The sequence below is a fragment of the Urocampus carinirostris genome, chromosome 15 (genome assembly GCF_059441175.1).
Source record: "Urocampus carinirostris isolate Australia breed hairy pipefish chromosome 15, RoL_Ucar_1.0, whole genome shotgun sequence".
Classification (NCBI taxonomy): Eukaryota; Metazoa; Chordata; class Actinopteri; order Syngnathiformes; family Syngnathidae; genus Urocampus; species Urocampus carinirostris.
In genome coordinates this window covers 7,506,797-7,520,691 of record NC_142363.1, presented here as the reverse complement: position 1 = coordinate 7,520,691, position 13,895 = coordinate 7,506,797, and the positions used below count along the sequence as shown (strand labels likewise).

Below are 13,895 nucleotides of genomic sequence, written 5' to 3'. Positions count from 1 at the left end.
CAAACATCTCTCTTTTCTTGTACATTTTTTTTTTACTCGTACACTAATCCATGGACAAGTTCATGTATCCCTTATCCCCAGGAGCAGTATAAGCTTACTAATTAAAAATGGAGGAATTCTTTGTAAAGCTGTAATGTGTTTTTGTATTGCTTCCAATAAAAAATGTTTGACCACCCAAAAAAAAAAAACATCACATTCTGCTGGGTTACCTGATCATCAGAGTCAGAGTCTCCATTAAGATCAGAAGGGGGGCTCAGAGTATCTCGCGGTAAATTGTCATCAGAAACATCAGTGCTGTAACCACTCCCTGTCTGGGAACCTGTTGATCCGTTGGACTTGGCCATTCCTGCTTTTCCACCAGTGTCTGAGGGGCCCATCACTCCAAACGTATTGTAAAGTATGGCTCCTGATTGACGCCCGCCTACAGAGATTTTTATACAACAAGTCAGACATAAAACCACATTTAAACTAATTTCAGGAGTTGTCTTTCAAGAGCTGATGTACCTTTGACAGTGAGGTTCTCAATGCCACATTCAAACATGATCCAGCCCCATTTCTCAAGACAAGAACGGCTAAGGTCACTTAAACTGCCATGAAGGTCTGTTTCGTCAACTAGAGAAAAGTCCTCAGCTTCCTCGAGACCAAACAGCACCTTAGACTTCTCAATAGGGATGGCTGTTATGGCACAAGTGCCGATGTCTATGGATACAAAAAGGGGAAAACAATAAAAAACGCAAATCTTTCGATCCATTGGAAATAAAACAACCAACCTGTAGAGTCAAGCCCTCTTAGCTGACTGTGAATTCGGTGGATGTTGAGCCTTGCGGCTATTTCTTTGCCTTTTTCAATCCCTGCATTTGAACGCAATGATCCAGATGACTGAGGCTGCATTTTAGTTGCAGAGGCATACTTCTCTAACATAACAGACGGTCGACCGTGTTCAAGGGTGTTAGGGGTTTCTTCGACAATACCCCTAGGGAGCAGAACAGTTATATTGTTCAGATGATATTGTAAGAAGTAACCAGTTAAGTGTTGTTCAGCTCTTCATCAGTGCAATAGCGCTATGCCAAAGATGTTGCATGTATCAGATTGGGATATATTTCTGACCTGTTGTGGGAGAGATTGAGAAAACTAAACTTGTCTTATAGATCAATGTGAGATATTGATCAGTCAAAAATTTTATTGCATCAATGTGTGACATCAGAAAATATCAGAACAATAATTTGTTAAACAATCCCTTCAATTACAACTTAGCTAAAAAGTAAATTTCCGACTGAAAGGGGATGGAACAATAGTGTTATATAAGGCACTCACACCAGGGCCATCGAACAATGCCAAGAAAGATTGCCTCTGATATCCATATTTTAGCGGTATTGTGAACGTAATTGATCTGCGCCTTTGCATGGCACGGATACCCAATTGTGCTTGCTTCGGAAAGATGGGCCAGAGCACATTGGGTTTGCCCGCACAAGTGCAGTTTCATTCAATCATAAAGTGTATGTATGTAATTAAAGTTTTGCTACTGGTTTTGAGTTCGCTTTCCATACGAGGAAAAAAATAATCATAACTCGCTTCCTATAATGACATCTTTGTCTTGCATGAATCAACATAATCAAGTATATTTTGGTGGTAGCTGTGCCGGGGTTTGGATTAATAATGTGAGTGCAGGTCAGAGGGAGACAGGGGAAGGGCTAAAGTCAGGCTGAAGGATGAGACGGAAGAAACAGCCCTTAGTCTCACCTATTCATCCTGAACTGGGTGGCAATCCCGTCAAAGCACAGTGCCACAAGAGACACGTGTGTGACACACTTACTGGAGTTGGATGAAAAACCCTCCTCTACAGAAGCTTGGAGGAGACAAAGATTCACCTGGCAAAAATAAACAACATGTCAATATATATATAACAATAAATATGAATTTTACTTGCTGGAAGATAAATAAAGTTATTTTGTTGATTCAAAACAATGTTTTAAGTATTTATAGGGTTTGTACACCTTATTCATGGCCAAATGTATGCACATTTCAAGCACTTTCAAGGTCAATTTTTTAAAATGTTCCAGTACATTTCAAAGAAAAAAATCTAATGCTGATTAAAAGCAACGTTTTATCTTTCTTGGCTTTGATAACCAAAACAAAGGCGCTCACTTGCTGCTAGCACATACTTTGTGCCATTTTGTGCGGTTCCTATCCTACTATATTCAGGGATCAGAATGGAGATTTTCATTTTCAGCTGAAATAGCCAGGGTCCAGGAATAAAGCAGGGCGGAGCCCCCCCCCCACGCGTTTTTCAATTTTTCTAACGGCCGCCAGGGTGCGCCAGAGCAATAAAGGAAAGAGTGAGACAGTCGGATTTTGAATTTGTTTGCTACGCAAGAGAAAAAGTGAAAAAGTCGGAATGCCTTTGGGGTTCAAAAACAGCGGAAATCCGCGGATCCGCGGAAAATTCTGATCCCTGTATATTTTTGGGTCAATGGGCTGCTTTAAACTGACATGAATTCTGCCATTTTGCTTCAACGATGCACACGCAGCTTCGATACGTCACACTTGCCTACAAACACACAAAAAACTTGGTGTTGGGTAATAGAGTTTATTACGGAAGACAAATAAAGAAAAAGTACTGCATGTATGAAGAGCAGAAAAATGAGCCAAGTGAGCCATTTTAATAATATTGACTGCTCTAAAGCAGAATGCATGCAATCTTCCAGTCTTAAAGACAGCTTATCTTCTGCTTTTATTTCCATAGTTTAATTTTGATTTTCTGTGTGTTTTTGAGAAAATCTGTGTCTAAATTCGTTAAAATAGAACTGTAAATTATATTTTTTGCATTTTATCATTTATGTGTAGCAATAAAGAGTACCTATTTTAAAAATATATTTTATTGCTTTGCAATTTAAGGGATTTTGTGTTGTTGTTCGACAGTTCAGTGTGTAAAAATTTAAAATTGTTTTGTATTTTACAATTTTTATTGGAGCTGTGTGAATATTTTAAATTATATTTGATTGGTTTTGCAGGGTTCACGTGCAAAACATAGGAAATTACTATTTACTAAATCGTTTGTATTGATAACTCTAAAAAGAGAAAAAAAATCTGAAGAGATGTTAGGGAGCCAAAACAGTCAATGTTTTAAGTCCAGTCATGTTTATTTGTATAGCCCTTAGTAAGCAGAGTGGAAAAAGCCGCTTCTCGAAAAAGAACCGGAGTTCCCATGACTATCCTCTTGGATGCAACAGTAGGGGCAGTAACGCTTATAATAACAACACAGTAATGAGAACTGGAGCCACCATCGGAATCATTTTTAAGCACATTTTTTTCTTCATTCAAAAGCAAGGTCTATTGAGTCGGACAATGGAAATAATTTCAAGTACCCCAAATTCAAGCATTTTCCTGACCTTGAAAACAACATTACAATTCAAGCATTTTTAAGGATTTCAAGCACCCTTACGGACCCTGTATTTAAATTTAAGCTGATAATTGTGGTTGCTGTTGATGCTCATATACGAAGAGACAAAAACCTCTCTCCTAAATTGAGGTTATAGGTCTTACCTTAGGGATTGAGACGTTGGCTTGGAGGCCCTTGATTTTCACATTATCAGGTTTGACCGATAGGTCTGTCTGGCCGTGGGAGACATTGAGTGAGCCAGGGGCCGTGCCCTCGTTCTTGGAAAGCTTCTGTTCCTGTTTAAATGCTTGGCTCTGTGTAGATGAAAATAAACAACAACGACATTGCAGCCAACAGAGGGAAAACTGCATTCTTTAAAACAGAGGTGCCCAACCTTTTGTGTACCACGGACCGGTTTAATGTCTGACAATATTCTTGCAGCCAGGCCTGAATTTACCAGTAGTAATAACAACAATAGCAACAACAATAACAACAACAATAAGAAAAACAATAATAACAATAATAAGCCTAAATTAAATATGAAATCACTAGACCATTAAGGATGTAGATGACATAGTAAAAGGCGTTCACTTTTTACTAATCATCACACTATTTTTACTCACGGTACCAGTTGTTAGAGAATATAGAAAACCAAAAGCAGTCCTGAAAAATATAAATATATGAAAAAAGCACAACGAGGGACACAACTCTTGTGTATCTGATGGTGAACTGGACTTCAGAGATAATTATATGAATACATTGTAAATCTTATTTTAGTTTTCATAGTTTAAGTTATCATGTAATTATTATAATCATAGCCCCACATATTCAACAACGTGGCACAAGGAGTAAAAATAGTGTCGAATCATAACCACTATAGATGAAGATTACAAGAGAAAAGGCATTCGACTTCATCTCATCATCGCACTCTTACAGTTGCGGTCATGGTTTGATTCCAGTTACAAACAATGTTGTGCAAATATCATCAGCGATAGTTTTGGCTGACCAATCATTGCTCAAATCTGGTGATATACCACTAAGAAACATTGTGTATAACGTACACACAATCTCTAATCTGTTTTGTGGGTATAAAAAAAGCTCACTATATACAGCATAAGCAGCAACAACAACAAAAAGCCACTTTTTGTTCTAACATAATGCATTGTTTATTTACTTCTGTGCAGCCCGGTACCATTCCACAGCCTGGTGCTGTCTGATCACTGCTTTTAATCCTTTGCAGATAGTGGAGCAGTGATAGTGGAAGCTGTTTTACTTACAGATTCAGTAACTGTAGATTTGCTGATCTGGTAAGCGTCATTTAGAACCTTCCCATGCAGGTCATCAAGAATGGCTGCCGGATGACGGATACTGGCAAAATGGACCATAGACTCGATGTACCTGAAACCAACAAAAAAAACGAACAAAAAAATGTGATTTACTATGGCCGATTTTTCTTGTTACTTTAGTATATAAATGTAGTGGCAACAGTAAGACTGATGAAGCACATTAATTACAAGGTCAGAACATTTCAAAATCTTAAATTCAGGTCAGAATACACTGTCAGTTTAGATAATGGCAACAATACATGTCAGGTCAAAAGTAGATGATGTTCATAAAATGCTTAGCTCATTAGGCTAGGCGAACTCATGAAGAATAAAATGTGTTAACTGTGGTAACTGATATCAAATTATTAGTCATTATACGGTAAAAGGCCGTATGCTACCTGTCCAGGGCTTCAGCCACAAGGGGTGTAAGGACCATATTGATGGCCCCTTTCACCTCTACTATGGCAGTGGTCCTGGTCTGAGCTAAAGGCTGTTCCAGAGACCAGTCATCAGTCATGGTATCGTCATCGGTATTCTCCATTGCTCTCTTATCCAGCGGTGTATACGGTGTACTGAGGGGGTGGGATGTTTGGGGGGATGAGAACAAGACATAAATTATATATACATTTTAAAAATACAGCAGTCCATTTGAAAAGACAAAGGGTACAACACGCTGCAAACCAATTTCCATTCACTTCTAAAATGTTTTTTTTCAGGGCCAAGGACAAGCACGCAAAATAGGTTAAGAGGAAGTAGAAGACGTTTTACTTTTATTGCCACCTTTGTCGCTGTCGTTATTAGGCTTTTGTAAAAGTTATGAGCAACAGAATCTATTTGTATTTACAATTTAATAATTGTGAAAGTCTGTTTATCGTGATGGTTTTTTAGAATTGTAAAAGAACCAAGCCAAATCAGCAATGCACCTATATTGAAAACATATTGTACGCATGCGTTACAAGGGATATTTTACAATCATTAATGAAAAATAAAAATAAATATATAAACATATTTGACAGCTTTGTATAATCACACAAACAAAATAAATAAACATTAGCGTCTTAAATACCTGGTCTTATCTCCCATTAGCTGAAGTCCTCGATCTAACAAAGAACTGGCTGAGAGGCCGTGTTTTATCATCTGAAATGGTTCAGTCAATATTATCATACAGGTGCATAGTAATCGCAGATGTACATTTTTACAATGTAAATAAGCGCTAGGCCAATCAAATTAAGGTAGCTGTCAAAAACCTTGAAGCTTGGAACCGAAAGCTGGTCAAAGGATGTCGAACTTTCTTCACTTGTAGGTGTGTCAAGATCCAATGGACGGTGTAAGGAAGATTTAGAGGTCCTCTTATTGGTGGGCTGCTTAACAGACCAGTTTGATACCTTGGATGAAAAAAAAATAGCTTAGAGAAAACAAGTCATAATTGTTAATAAATTCAGTACAATTAAGTTAACTGAAATGGAATCCAACTGGTCAGTCTAGTTACATTTCTGGATTAGAGATCACAATGATGATTAACTATAATATAAACCTGATAGTGGGCTAGGTAGTTCTGGTAGCAGGCCATCACGTGGGGTTGTCTTGTAACCGGGCCAGGTTCTGAAATCTTTTCAGCCTCTACCGAACTCTCTTCTTCCATGGCTAGAGCAGACACGAAGGAAGCCTGGGAGATATGACTTGGCAAAGGCTGGGAAGGCAGTGGGGGTAGCATCGGTGGCAGAGGCAAAGGACGGGGCTCAGTGATCAGCTCCCCGTTAAGGACATAAGTGAGAGGACCTTCAACGCTGTGGTAGATAGAACTCCGGCTAAGGAAAATAAAAAGAAATAACTGTCACAATAACTGTCATAAATGTACACATTTTTATTATTGTTTGTCACATCAGTGGACTAAATGCATGCATTGCTTGCGCATTGGCGACTAGTAAGAATGCTATCTTCTCTTTGCTGTTCTAAAGCATTATAATGCCATCAAAACCTTTAAAATAGGGAAGTCAAACGCAGTTTGGCTCTGAGGCTGGATGCAGACTTTCTGTTCTCAAGCGGGCCAGATAAGTAAAACAATGTTGACTACAAAGTTTACCTTTGTTTTTAAGTACTATGCTCAATTACTCAGCATACATTTCTAGCCTATCATGGATAGCAAGGGATATTTTCTTAACATCTATTCACAAACAGTAGGTATAAAAAATGTTCATGTTTGGCATCAAATGTGTTAACTGGCTTATTTTAGCTGTTGTGTGAATGTCATTTTACACCTGAACCTACTCACCATGCTATATCGATGCAACACTGCCTTCTAACAACCAGAGAGAGAATTTGGTTTGAATTTATATATTTTTTAAAAATCGTAACTTTTGATAACAATTACCTTGAGTCTTGCGTCTTTTGATTGACATTCTTAGAAATGTATGGCGTGCCGGATTATATCATGCAACGAGCCGGATAAATCCTGGGGCCGTATGGTGAAATATACTCACACTGGTTAAAAAAATTGTTAAGTTGTGTAAATTGACTGCAATATTGTATTGATTGCTCGCTGTCCTAAAGTTAATTCCGTGATTTAATATACTATTTTTCTTTCTTTTAGAATGAGTTAAATTTATTGAAAAAATAAATTAAAAAAATTAACACTGGAGGTAAAGTGACATCATACTTGACAAAACAAAGTGATATCCAATGTTTACTGTTAACCTTAATTAAATGTTGTGGCAGCCAATGGACCATGCAGCTTATTTGCTTAAGTGTTCGGACATCCCAGTTATCAAGCTTGATTGACTCATTGATAAATAACTGTTGGCTGATACATGGATTTAAATTTAAATTTGTTAAAACAAATATGGGTTAACATCACAAACGCCAAAGAACCGGTTGTTTATGTATGCCTAATACATAATTGCTAAGTCTATTTTGCTGAAGCCCAGAGACATATTGGATATGTCTGAGTTAGCAAGCTCTCAAGATCGCAAAAGCCAAGAAATTTGAAAGATTACTTTTTATTTGACGTAACTTTTAACTGTACTTTATAAATTTTATAGTGACGCACCGAACACTGTCATATTTTAATTGTCCACTAAAAAAAATAACAATGAAAAGTATTTAACGTAAATTCCAGACTATAAACCGCTACCTTTTTCCCAAACGTTCAACCCTGCGGCTTATTCAGTGATGCGGCCAATTTATGTAACTTTTCTAACGACCGCCAGCGGAGCTCAAGTACAAAAGGTAAGTTTTAGACCGGTGGAATATATGCGCCGAGGAAGACTGCAACCTCTTGGCTAGTGCATAAATTAAATTATTGAAGCATACCCTCATCATGCAAAATGCAAAAAGAAAGGCACATGACGCAGCTTTCAAGCTAAAAGCAATCGAGCAGTCCGATAAAGAAGGAGCGAGCACGTTGCTAGCGTGTTTTGGAATAAGGGAGCGTGGGATGACGTCTATATGACAAAGTTTCTTTCCGACACTGAGGAAGACGAGTTTGATGGCTTCAGTTCTAAGGAGAAGATGAGGACAGTTTACCGTGATTTTTACAAGTAAGGTATGTTTTTTTAACAGACCCGTTTACTGTGTTGCGAGCGTGTTGCTAGCGTGTTGCTACCATTAACTGCCCTGTCACAGGCACCGTTAGGGATGAAAGTTATATTATTATTAAAGCTTTGAAAAAACTCTCGGTGTACCGTCCTTCTTTGTAAATATGTGTAACCATGTATAATATGCATTTGCAACTGTATATTTTTGTAATGTATTTATTTTAGACACTTATTCTGATATGTTTTGCACGGGCGAATAAAAAAGAAGGGGCGAAACAAACGCGGGGTGACGGGAAGTGGGGACCGGTAAAGGTGTTTGTGGACACGGCGGACAATAGTGGATATATATTTTTCCCCACCCTTACCTTTGGAAATATACACTTCTTTCCTTGGATTACTTTCAACGGGACCCGGACTCTGCAGGTCTGCATCAAACCTTAAGTACCAGTATCATTTTCCGTTCATTTTGCCGGCTGTAATTTTTGGACTGTGTACTTTTATGAAGGACATTCAGTTTCAGTCGCGGGACTTAAAGTCGGGTTTGGGTTAATTTTGTGTCTGTGTTACATTTTTTTAATAAGGGCGCATGCGGCTTATATACAGGTGCGGCTTGTGTAAGTACAAAATCGGTTTTCCTCTTAAAATGTGGTTGGTGCGGCTTATAATCAGGTGCGCTCTATAGTCCGGAATTTACGGTATGTTAAAAGAAAACCATAAAACTGACCTGTAGTTTTCTAAATAATAAGGCGGTTGTGGCGGTTGTTGCATCTGCTGCCTTCTCCTCTTTTTCCGTCCTGGGTACGTCCCAGGACCTTCATCAGCACTGCTAATTGGCTCAAAGTCTTCAGTGGCAGAGAAGTAGGCTTCACTATCAGCCATCGACATGCTGGAATCGGCGGATCGATACTGATGGAAAGTGTTGGAATCTGCCGAGGGAGTGAAGGGGAAAGAGCCATAGCTTCGACGTTGACGTGGTGAATCCAGGACGTTTTCGTCGCTCCGGGAGACATCGCCGCTGAACTGGACTCCTGAAGTAAGCACTGGTGGGGGCCTGTCATTGAAGCAAGCAGCCGAGAGGCTCTTAGTGCTCCCTAATCGGCTCGAGTGCACTGATGACTGGCGCTTGAGGGGAGAGCAAAGGGGAGAGCGCACAGATGGGCGTTCTTGGGAGTTGTTGGGCGGAATGGGTGAACCCTCTGGAATATCCTGAAATGTGCTGTAAAGAGTCACAGGAAAAAAGGGGACAGTCAAAGAAAACAGAAATTGCAAAAAGATCTATTTTAAGGGACAGTGTTTTTTACTTAATGCCTTCCAGTGTTTAAAAAATATTTCATTTATAAAATAAAAAAATAGGGGTTGGGTAAAAATGACAGTAATATTTATGTAACATTTTCAGAAGCAGAAGGCTCTTCCTATTGCAATTTACCACTGGTAAACGCCTCCTTACTTTTTTTTGCATGTCCCATTATATTTGTTGATTATTGACACACATTTTATAATGTTTAAGTGTAGCATGCACCTTTTCACTTGGGCGTGACCCGTAAGGGCCGATGACGCTTTAAAAGACAATGCCATACAAACTAATGCCAGCTGTAGTTATTCACGAGGGAAGAAAGCTAAGATATAATAGAGCGTTTGAGTCTCCGTAGTTTGAATTCTTTCTTGTAATTTTTATCACTTGTCTTTGGTTGCAGGGCACAATATAACGACATCTTTTGGCCAAAAAACACACAATGTCCCTTTAGGAAAATGTGGTGAAATCATCTTTCTGGATGAGCTGTTTTCTCAATGGCAAATAATTAGTTTTTTATATTTTTATTTTACAATGTATTTAAAAAAAATATATTTAGAAATTCTAGGGAATTTAATTTATTTGTAAATAATGAATACACAAAACCTAACAAATTATCCACCAAATATTATCATAATGATTGCTTCAGGTATTATATTCTCAAACAAAATGCTCAAAATATATAAAATAATAATTAAAATGGGCAAAATTATCTGTAAATTCAAAAGATTATGAAGAAAATTAAAACTGAAGTGCCGAATGGAATTTCGATATTTTCTACTCGCTGACGCCTTCTTAAGGCTTAAGTCATCCTTGCAGCCTCTGTCAAGCTCCTCATGTTGCAAGTGCTTACATTTCTTCGATGCACTCGAATAAACTATGTTTTTTTTAATCTGTTTGGGTTGGCATTTGGACCGTATTAGAAACAGGCCAATTTTTACTTTTTCTTACCATTTTCATTCTACACTAACAAAAAAGTGCGATGACGAGCATAAAGTTACCCTCCAATCTCCCTCTTTTACTCCCTTTCCCTCTACCTTATGTATTGCACGTCCCTAACAGCGTTGCTAAAAGTAAGAAAGTAGATAGGCGCCACGGGGAAAAAAATTATAAAGGCTTTTTGAACTCAGGTGAACATTGTTTACACATGTTTATCTTTTTACCGTACCGCCCTCCCCTTTGAAAAGGGCGAAATTTTGATCAAAATATTTTTCCTTAATGCATATTTTAAGGTATTGACAATATTACTCACTCAACAGGACTTTTGCCATTCACAGGAAACATGCGTTGTTCGACACTTGGTGATGGACTGTCCCTTTCTCCACCCAGAAGGGGCAACGCTGCACTAGAGGAACTATTTTCTTCGGAGGAGGAGGCGGAGCTGTGAGAACGTTGTGGTACCTGAAGACTGAGGTGCTGCTGACCTCGCCTCTCAGGCACCTCAGGAGGCAAACAAGGTGAGTGTGTATCTGTTTTCAGCCCAACAACGCGACCTGAAATAAAACAGCGACATTGGTTTGGTACAAAGCAGTGTCTGAAACTCGTGACAAAAAGTTACCGGACACCAGACAACTTTTCAGAATTGTCTGCCCAGCCATAAAGTTGCTTGCCCCATTTATCCCAACTTGAAACACAATAAGACGACTAATTACAAAAAACATTGTTGCAAAGTATTAAGGATTGATAATCAGAATATATAACAGAACAACACTTTAAAATTAAGTTTATTATAAATCTACTTATAACATTCATTGCATGTATATGACATCGCTGTTTTCCATCTGCCATCAGTATGTACCTGTATTAACTCACCTTGATTCATGCAATGTTTGCGTTGCGTTTTCTGCTACAAGCCACGTGAACTCCTCTTTCCACAAAGCTTTTAATATACGTTTAAGTTTTTTTCAGCATCATACATTTTGCTTCCTTTGAATATTTATTCTGGGGCTGAGGTTTTGGCTTGATTCCTAACCACTTATCCATTTTTCCTGTGTTCTCTGTGCATCTACTAAGATTTGTCAATTTAACCACGTTCTTACTCAAGATATTGCGGTAAGACGTTTACCATTGTGTGACGTCATTACGCACGCACCATATTTCGTTTTGCTATTTTTGATTGCCATGTTGTATTGAATGGAGCTGTGTTCTTGTTTTGCTTGCTGTTGAGGAATAAATATGCTTTAAGACTGAACCACAATGTCCTGCTTATCTTCTCACGCATAAGGAAACTGCATACTTTGACATATCCTTAACAACTTAGGAAAATTATATGCAAACGCGCGACCTTATGATGCTCGGGAAAGTCCGGAAGCACGAAGTTATTCGATGTCTCCTGATCGGCTGCAGAGTATGCAAACTGCTAAACGAACCGAAATTCGGAAATTTCCAAAACGAACGAAGATTTCAAAATCGGAATAAAGCAAACGGTTGATTTAAAAAGAAATCTTTTGCATTTTTTTTCCCGTGAAAAAGTTGTCAACCACCCGGGCAGAGACATTATGAAGGTTGTACGCCCGACGTAAAAGATGCACACCCGGGCGTCTAGGCAGACGTTATTTCAAATACTGGTACAAAGCACATAATTGGAATAAAATTGAACAAGATTTACTGTGCCGTGAAAAAGTATTTGCGCCCTGTCGGAATTCTGCGGGTTTTTTTTTCTTTTGCATATTTATCACTAACAAAGGTTTCAGATCATCAAACCAATATTAATGTAACACAGAGACAACCAAAGGAAATACAAAATTCAGTTTTAGAATGTTGATTCCATTCATTAAGGCAGAAAAAGGCATATCTAGCACTATGTGAAATCGTAATTCCCCCTTGTTGAATCAAAGTAACTGATGAACCACAGTTTTGGAAAAGATGAGTTCAATTTCACAGCCCACATTCTAAATTGTGTTGAATCAATAAATCACCTTGAGTCTGTTAGACAGAGTGAAGTAGGCTACAAATTTTGAGGAACACCACTGACATGCCACGATCCAAAGAAATTCCAGAATAAATTGGGGAAAAAAAGTGATTAAAATCTATCAATTTGGAAAAGGTCACAAAACCAATGCCAAGGCTTTAGGGCTCCAGCAAACCACGGTCAGACCCATAATCCACAAATGGAAAAAACTAGGAACAGTGGCAAACCTTCCCAGAAGTGGTTGACCAAGTAAGATTAGAACAGCTCATCCAGGAAGTTACAATAGAACCTCGGAAAACATCCAAGGAACTGCAGGCCTCGCTGGCCTCAGTTAGGGTCACTGTTCAAAGACACTAGCAAAAAATGGCCTCCATTGGGGGGGTCCCAGGCGAACACCAATGCTGTCACATAATAACAAAGAGAAACATTCTGTGGACTGAATCAAAAGTTGAGCTTTTTAAAGGGTGTACGGCCCATTACATCTGGCCTAAAAATGCAGAGCTTTTTAAAAAAAAAAAAAACACAATGCCAATTGTATAGCATGGTGGTGGCAGTGTGATGGTCGGAGGCTGCTTTGCAGCAACAGAACAACTTGCTGTGATTGATGGAATCAAGAACTATGGCGTTTACGATAAGATAATGAAGGAGAACGTCCAGCCATCAGTTTGTGCCCTCATACTCAAACGGTCTCGGATCATGCAGCAGGACAACGATCCAAAACACACCACTAAACCTCCACAGCATTGTGAAAGACTAATTAATAATCAGAAACATTTGATTTATGTTATTGCTGCCAAAGGTGGCCCAACTCGCAATTGGTTTCAGGAGGGAAACGCCATTTTTCACGTAGGGCCAAATAAGTCTAGGTTTTTTTTTACGCCTTAATACATGAAATTAAACTTTCAAAATTGCATTTTGTATTTCCTTAGGTTGTTTCTGATGGATGCTTTATCATAATTAGCAGTGTATAAATGCAGAGCCCCCCATTGACAGATTGTGAAATGTCTTTTTTGTGATTCATTACAACATAGTAAACATTGTTTACAATGCGGTTAGACAAGGCACAAAAAAGCCATAGTAATAAAGACATAAAAGAGCAAAATAAAACAAAAAAGAAACTTGGGATAAACAAAAATATTTACTGACCTTAGTTGTAAGTGCATCTGTGTAAACTATCTTTAAGCAATGCTGAAATTGGAATTTTAAGACATTTTTATAAAGCTGAAAACATATTTGTTTAATTGTCCCTAGTAAGCAACTTAACTGTAATCAGCATATTTCAGCAAAATCAATCTCAAGTATGTTCCTAATTATTTAGTATGTTTGATCATAGGGTTATAGTTGCCAAATTAAACTGCTGAGTTTCTGCGGAATCTCAGTTTATATCTATATATGTATGCAAAAGCTGCTGTTTCAACAGAAACTTTTTCTCACCCTTGCAAATGTTAAGCCTGGG

General features: G+C 38.3%; 1 protein-coding gene across 1 annotated transcript in view; it reads right to left on the bottom strand.

Moving 5' to 3' along the window:
* The window catches only part of bltp1 (bridge-like lipid transfer protein family member 1), a 124,890-nt gene that overhangs the window by 75,406 nt on the left and 35,589 nt on the right, over positions 1-13,895 (bottom strand). Inside the window, exons 27-38 of the mRNA XM_088353945.1 lie at positions 10,781-11,021; positions 8,962-9,453; positions 6,239-6,512; positions 5,952-6,089; positions 5,771-5,841; positions 5,103-5,276; positions 4,657-4,777; positions 3,544-3,693; positions 1,741-1,868; positions 771-973; positions 505-699; positions 210-421 (exon numbers count right to left, since the gene is read on the bottom strand). Coding sequence (XP_088210071.1) covers positions 210-421; positions 505-699; positions 771-973; positions 1,741-1,868; positions 3,544-3,693; positions 4,657-4,777; positions 5,103-5,276; positions 5,771-5,841; positions 5,952-6,089; positions 6,239-6,512; positions 8,962-9,453; positions 10,781-11,021 — 2,399 coding nt within the window. The remainder of the gene's footprint in view (positions 1-209; positions 422-504; positions 700-770; positions 974-1,740; positions 1,869-3,543; positions 3,694-4,656; positions 4,778-5,102; positions 5,277-5,770; positions 5,842-5,951; positions 6,090-6,238; positions 6,513-8,961; positions 9,454-10,780; positions 11,022-13,895) is intronic.